Here is a 7,440-nt window from a genome sequence, read left to right as displayed (position 1 = left end):
CCATGTGGCTCAGGCTGTGCCTCTGGGGAGGTGCAAGCAGGAGGCTTCTCTGAACACAGGTAAGATGGGCTGAGGCCTCGGCTTCTGAACAGCTGATGGGGCTCTGCAGGCAGCGGCTTTCCCTTCTCCCGGGCAAGCTACAGAATCTCCTCAAAGGGAGAAAAGGTAGCTCACTCTGACCCAAGGCGGGGTTGATTGCAAATAACGGTTCTCATTTGAAAATAATGCACACTGAGTATTTCTAAGAAATCAGCTATGACATGTGCCATGAAGGTACTGAGTGCTCTCAGCCTGAAGATGGAGAGTGTCAGACTGTGTCCATGAGGCTGTGGATATGAAGTATGCACACACGCCACCCTTTTCTCTTACAAGCACAATGAAACTGTCAAACCATGGGGATGTGGAGACCTCCCTGTGTCACAGTGGCTACTTGGAGCACAGTGATGTGCTGAAGCCTAAGTGATTCAGTGTGGGTGCAGCCGACTCTGCTCAGTCTCCTGGCTTTCTTATTGGAAATAACGCCAAGAGGAGTTTTTAATAGAACAAGCTGCCACTCACCTGATTATCTCTGTATTAAAATTTCCTAGTGAAATTTATGCTCACTGTCTTTCAGGTTTTTATACTGACTCAGTGCCTACTCCTACCAGCAATCTTTGCATGTCCCTCTTTGGTCCCCAATGTTGACACAGTCCTGCTCTCACTAGGGCTCAAGCTGGCCAGACTGCAGGACCCACTTCTGCTGCAGCCTCTCCACCCTGCACCTGGGCCTCTGCAGCAGAGGAACAAACGTCTTGCTTAGCAGACTCCTTGTGCTCCTGCTCTGGGGAGGAATGGCCTCAGGTGCCAGCCTGTGCCTGTGGCCACCCTCCATTGATGGCCTCACAGGGCACATGGCGGAGAGGACAGGAGGTGGCACCCAGGCCAGTAGTGGCAGAGAGTGCTGGGGGAGAGCCCAGGGCTGTGTCCATGACTCCCCTGGAGGAGCTGAGGAGACCACCTGGCAGCAAAGGAGGCCCATGTCCCTCACTCCCCCAAGATGTGACGCTTAGAGACTAACTCTGGAGACTGAGGTCAGCCCAGCAGTGAATCATCAGACTGAACGAGTCCCCTGTAACCGCTGTCCATGCCCAGGGTGGGGAGCTGGCCAGCACCTCTGAGCACCCACACATTCAGGAAGCCTGTTGGAGAGAGCGGTGTGGTGTGCTGCTAGGACCAGACAGGTACCATGTGAGGACGCTGGATTCAGCTCACACAGGTGGCCATTTCCCTTGAAGGATTTTCCAAATGCTGTTTAAGGAGGAAAACAGGTCTCCTCCCCATTTGGGGTAATTCCTGCTGACACGTGGTTCCTTTGCCATGGAACTGGATAGCTTGCAGCGTGCCCGCATGGTGGAGAGGCTGGCGAAGGGCTGGGGCGAGCCCGGCGGGGTGGGTGCTCTTCGCTTTGTTGGGGGGTTAAGGTTCCCTGTGCACTGAAGCCCCGACAAGGGTTAGAGACGGAATTGTGCAGAATCCTTCTCAGGGAGCTTAGCCAGGCATCTGCGGGCGTTTGACAAGGGGGGCTTGCCTGGGATCCAGGGAGACTTGTGAGTTTCTGGGGAGAAATCAGCTTTATTCTGTTGTTTTATTACCTCATTGACTACTTTCGATTAGAAATTCACATTTTCCTTGAGTGTGATTTCAGCCTTGTTGCTTGCTTTAACTTTTCTTGGCTGGTTGTAAACTTAACTCATGCACAGAAGGCTGTGTGTCTTCCGGAACAGTCTGTGTGAAGCAGAGACCTGGGAGGATGATGCCCACGGCCCTGCACCTCAGTTTCCCCAGCTGTAGCAAGGGCCCTGTGGCTGTCTGAACAGCGGCTGTAGAACACAAGCATAGGGACCGTGAGTGCTGGCAATCGCATTGGAAGAGACCTGATTTAACAAACGGAGGCAATCATCTACTGGCTCATTAGTTCCCTATGGCTGTTGTATCTGGGTGGCCTCAAACTCGGTTTACTGTGTCCCGGTTTTGGAGTTCAGCGCTGGACGTGCTAGCATCTGGAGGGCTGTGTTTCCTCATGCAGGATTTGGGGACAGGTGGCCTCTGGGTTTCCCGTTTCTCAGAGGTTGCCTCGGTCTGGGAGGGTGGTCCTGCCGGGCTTCAAAGCCAGGGGCAGATCACTGGAGTCTGCTTCTCATGCCTGGTGCCTTTGACTCTCTGCCCACTCCTTCTTTATGAAGCCTGTGTGATTACATAATCCAGAGCAATCTCATTTCAGTCTTCACATTAATAATGTTGGCAAGGTTTTTTATTTTTGTCTTGCCACATAAGGAAGTAAGTACATCGATGGGTTCCAGGGTTTAGGGTGCGTGTATGTTGGAGGGGATTATTCTGCCTGCAATTGATTTTATTCAACACTAGCTAAGACTATTACAGCTTTATTAAATTCAATAAAGTAACAAACTAACAATAAACCTGGTGGCATTTTTAAGACACCATTTTTCTGATGAGAGGCAGATGAAAACTTGGTGCTAAGACAAACCACGTATGCTGATTTTCTGTCTTTTTATCTGTTTAACATAGGGTGAATTCAAACCATATTGTTAGCACCTACAACATAAGCTCTGGGTGTATGAAATCACTTGAGACTACAGACGTCTTTTCACAATGGTTGGCACCTAAGTGAATGAAGAGCCATCATAGCAAGGGAAGATTCAGAAACAGAGAAGTGGTGAGTGACTCTTCTCCTTGGTTGATTTCAGTGCAGGGGACTGAACCCACCAGGCACATGTTCTACCATGAAGCCACACTTCAGCCCCAGGGACCCCTTCTGTTAAAGATTTTGCTCACATCTTAGTGGCTCTTTAACCCAGTAACCCGATTTTAAGTCTCAGGAAATAATTGTCTCAAATTTGAAAATATAAATCTCACTGACATAAAAGCTAATTATTATTGCTCCACCTCAGAAACTGGTGATTTCTTTTTATTTTCTAGAACCGAGTTTTATTTTATTTTATTTTTTAGAAAATGTAGGTGGATCCTACTTTATTTAATTTTATTTTGGAGTGAGAGTAAACACAAAGGACTGCGTTTTGAAAAAAGGCTTTCTCTTCAGTAAATTTCATAAATCAAACTTTGAATGACTTCTGAGGACTTCTAGAAGTGTGCCATCTAAAAAGCACAAGAGGTGAGCCATCTGCATTTCATCAACTGATGTGTTTAAAAGCCATCTATTTGATGATGTATTTAACATGTATTTATGACATGCCAGTCATTCTTTTTAGATGGCTAGAGCAATTTCAAAACTAGAGTCCGATCCTCACCCGCGTGGGGCTCACTTTCCGGAACCAAGAGTCAAACACAGAAAAATAAACCTGTAGTCCATCAGGGGGTGCCAAGAACTGTGAAGAAATACAAAGGCACCGAGTGGGACCAGAGCCACCCACTGAGAAGGTGGCCTCTGTGCCAACCCCTAATGCATATATGGGGATGGCCCAGCTTAGACAGAGGGGCTTGGGAAGGGGAGATGGGACTGAGGTCCTTCCCTGGGACCCCTGAGAGGGGACAGAGGACCAGTAAGGTGACCACAGGGCTGCAGTTCTGTGACCACCACACTGCAGGGGGCAGCAAGGACTTCAAGGTAAGAGTCAGAAGAGGATGGCCCTGAATGGGACAAAAAGGAAGTGCAGTCTTCAGCAGAGAGTGACCTGGTATGAGGGGTCCCCCAAAGTCACTTTGGTGCTATGCTGGAGGGGGACACAGGGAGAGCAGAGAGGATGTGAGAAACCTCCTGGACAATCCAGGTTAAAGACCATGCATTGGTCCAGCCCACTAGCTGTGCATAGGAGAGAAATGTGGATTCTTCACTTGAACTAGTTTATGCTTTCAGATAAAATGTTTGAGTTCTATTAATGCAACAAAGAGAAGATATATTCTTGCTGCCTTAGTGTGGATTAGCTTTATAGGAAGTTCTTGGAGTAAAAAATAGAATATCTATTCTATTAACGGATTTTAATAAAAACATCGTAGACAATATTTTCACCTGTCCTTTGGAAATGGAATTGAATTTACATGAGTGGATCAAGAGGCTAAGGACTCACTGGCAGGACTTCTCAGAGCTTTGGCCACAACGTCCTCCTAGGAGGCCTGACAAGAGAGGCCATAGATGTGAGCTACTTGCAGATAATTTGAACAAGTAAATCAGAGGAAAATTTTGAGAAAGGCAATCTAATTTTAATGTTAGAATCTCCGTTTTTGTGTTGGTTTCCATTAAGTTTTACTGATACTATTGGTGACTTCTCACTGTTATTTCAATTCTTGAATCTTTGTGAAATCAGGTAAGTACAAGCAGATAGATGTGAATTTCAGATAACAGTGATTTTTTTTAATTTAACTATATCACAAACTTATAATACAACAAAAATTGTGATGATGAAGACATAGAACTGGCACCCTGTGTTCTTATCTACTAGATCTGGCACCCCTAGCTAGTGGGCTGAGGTTGTCTGGCTGCCATTTGTGAATGGACAAAACCCAACAGCAGCATCACCTGGCACCCACCTGCTGGGCTTCATTTTCATGTGCACAAATATGTGATTCTCAGGCTGCTGGTGCCAACCACTGGGGAAGGGACTTTATGTATGCTCTTTTTCTCTTTTTTAAATAAATCTTTAATCCCTCTGATATTAGGGATGAAAGTCCCTTCCTACTGTGGCAGGTTGCTGTCCTCTTCTGTATACCTACTCCGTGCTGCCCCACCCCAGCTCAGCTCTTGCCTCAGGGCAGGGGACCATCCACAGACACCTAGCTTGGGGGCTCCTGCTCCTCAGTCTCTCGCTGATAGCTTCCAGCTGCCAACAGTCTGCTTTCAACCTCCTTTGTCCGTTTCCCAAGCCCACAGCGGCAAAGGGCTGAATCAGCCCAGGGGCAGAATCAGAACTGCCTTTCAGAATTTGATCTGGAAGCTGTTTGCAGACAGCTGTGTTAGGAGGTGAGGGCGTCAGTGCAGTGGAGCAGGGTAGCCCCGCTGAGGTGCTTGCAGTAAGACACCGGAACCAAACGTCCCGGGCACTCCATTCCAGAAGCCCTGCGCATGTTCCCACCTTCATGTCCTCAGCTGTTCATTTCACTCACCGTCAGCCGGTCAGTCCATCAGCCAGCCGGTCAGTCCATCAGCCAGCCGGTCATGTTCTCCAGTGGCATTCACTTAGTCCTGCTCTGGCTGTGAGAACTGCAGAAAGAGTGAGCAGAACGGACGAGGTAGGTCTCTGCTCCAGGGTGAGAGATCTCTACCCTTGCCATCCTCTGCACACAGCAGCATGACCACAGGCAGCGCCAGGAGGGCCACTTGCCAACAAGAAACCGGGTCACCTCTGCGGCTGCTCTGGGATAAGTTTGCTGGTTTGTTTTTCTCCAGCTCCTGCCCTGGAAAAATCCCTCCACGCCAGCCTCCGTGCAGAGTGGTGTTCCCATCCTGACCTGGCTCTTCCCACCCTTCCTCCTGGTCCTGAGGTGTTCCTGATCCCCTGGATTTGCCACCGGCAATGTCAACAGGAAACAGAACTTCTACCTCCGACTTTGTCCTCCTGGGGCTTCTGGTGAGCACGGAGACCACGGGGATTGTTTTCACGGTCATCTTTGCCATTTTCGTGGTGGCTGTCACAGCAAATGTGGTCATGACAGTCTTGATTCAGGTGGACTCCCGCCTCCACACCCCCATGTACTTCCTGCTCAGCCAGCTGTCCATCATGGACACCCTTTTCATCTGTACCACTGTCCCAAAGCTCCTGGTGGACATGGTTTCTACAGAGAGGACCATTTCCTTTGTGGCCTGTGGCATCCAGATCTTCCTGTACTCGACCACGGCTGGTTCAGAGTTCTTCCTGCTGGGCCTCATGGCCTACGATCGTTATGTGGCTATCTGCAACCCCCTTAGGTACCCAGTTCTCATGAACCGCAAGATGTGTCTTCTGCTGGCTGCTGGTGCCTGGTTTGGGGGCTCACTTGATGGCTTTCTGCTCACGCCCATCACCATGAATGTCCCTTACTGTGGCTCCCACCAGATCAACCATTTTTTCTGTGAGATCCCTGCAGTTCTCAAACTGGCCTGTGCTGACACGTCCTTGTATGAGACCCTGATGTACCTCTGCTGCGTCCTCATGCTGCTCATCCCCATCTCTATCATCTCCACTTCCTATGCGCTCATCTTGCTCACTGTCCACCGCATGCGCTCTGCTGAGGGCCGCAAAAAGGCCTTCACCACGTGTTCATCCCACCTGACTGTGGTCAGCATTTTCTACGGGGCTACCTTCTACACATATGTGCTGCCCCCATCATTCCACACACCTGAACAGGACAAGGCAGTGTCCGCCTTCTATACCATTGTCACACCCATGCTTAACCCTCTCATCTACAGTCTCAGAAACAGGGATGTCCTGGGGGCATTGGAGAGGGTGTTTGCCCACTGCTCCCCTGCTCAGAAAGTAGCTGCAGATAAGGCGTAGAGACTCAGTAACACAAGGACAGGTCCTTCAGATGTCACTCTCCATTGCTTTGTCAGCCATCAAAGTCTACTTACAATTAATATATCAAAGTGCATAAACGCATTCTACTATCATGTATGACTAATTAAAACAAATTTAAAAATTCATAAAAAAGAGAGCATTCACGTGGTCTGGATTTTGGCTGTGGGGAGGGCTCACACCCTTCCCTTTTGCCTGCACAGGCAGGCCTGGCGGGGGTCAGGGGAGGAGGCAAAGCTCAGCACTTCTGCCTCCATTTTGCATCTTTGCTCTGTGTCTCCTTAGAGTCCAGGAGCCACAGGTCAGTGAACAGTGGAGGCCACCCTTGAGCAACAACAACTTCCTCATCTGGGGCAGGGCCCTCCTGGCCAGTGCTGAGGTAACCATGGACAGACCACACCTGACTAAGACCACCTGCTTTGGCAGCTGTGAAAAGCCTCCAGCTGCAGGGTAGGATGGCCACACCTGTAACCCCAGTGACTCAGGAGGAGAGGCCGGACGGTCTCAAGCTCAAGTCCAGACTGAGCAACTTAGCAAGACTCTGACTCAAAATGAAACAAGAAGAGGACTGGGGGTGTGGCTCAGTGGTGTGGCACCCCTGGGTTCAGTCCCTGCACCGAAACCTTCAGCAGTGCAAACCCTGATCTTGCCCTCCTTCCCCTTTCTATCAGATCTCAAAGTCACAGTCAGCCTGCAGGACAGGGCTGAGGTCATGTGTGCCCTCGTCCTCCCCATGTGGCTGCACTAATCAAAGTCCCTTTCATGCTTGTCACCATGGCCTTTCCCATTTGGATTTTTGGGTGATTGGGCAACTGATTTTTGGACCTCCAGGGTCAGGCCTCTAGCCTGGTACTCTGGCACCAGGATGTTTCACTCATTGGGTCCTTTTGGCTATATATATATATATATATATATATATATATATATATATATCTGA

General features: G+C 49.2%; 1 protein-coding gene across 1 annotated transcript; it reads left to right on the top strand.

Moving 5' to 3' along the window:
* The first annotated feature begins 5,525 nt into the window (after positions 1-5,525).
* LOC143641667 (olfactory receptor 2T11-like) lies at positions 5,526-6,485 on the top strand. The gene has a single exon (XM_077109370.1). The coding sequence runs from the start codon at positions 5,526-5,528 to the stop codon at positions 6,483-6,485; it is 960 nt and encodes a 319-aa protein (XP_076965485.1).
* Positions 6,486-7,440: the final 955 nt, after the last annotated feature.

Source organism: Callospermophilus lateralis, chromosome 5 (genome assembly GCF_048772815.1).
Source record: "Callospermophilus lateralis isolate mCalLat2 chromosome 5, mCalLat2.hap1, whole genome shotgun sequence".
NCBI lineage: Eukaryota > Metazoa > Chordata > Mammalia > Rodentia > Sciuridae > Callospermophilus > Callospermophilus lateralis.
The sequence above is the reverse complement of the archived record's forward strand: the minus strand, read 5'-3'. Positions and strand labels throughout refer to the sequence as shown.

Bases quoted from the DNA above. Each gene is read 5' to 3' on its own strand.
- LOC143641667 (XM_077109370.1), top strand. From the start codon at position 5,526: ATGTCAACAGGAAACAGAACTTCTACCTCCGACTTTGTCCTCCTGGGG.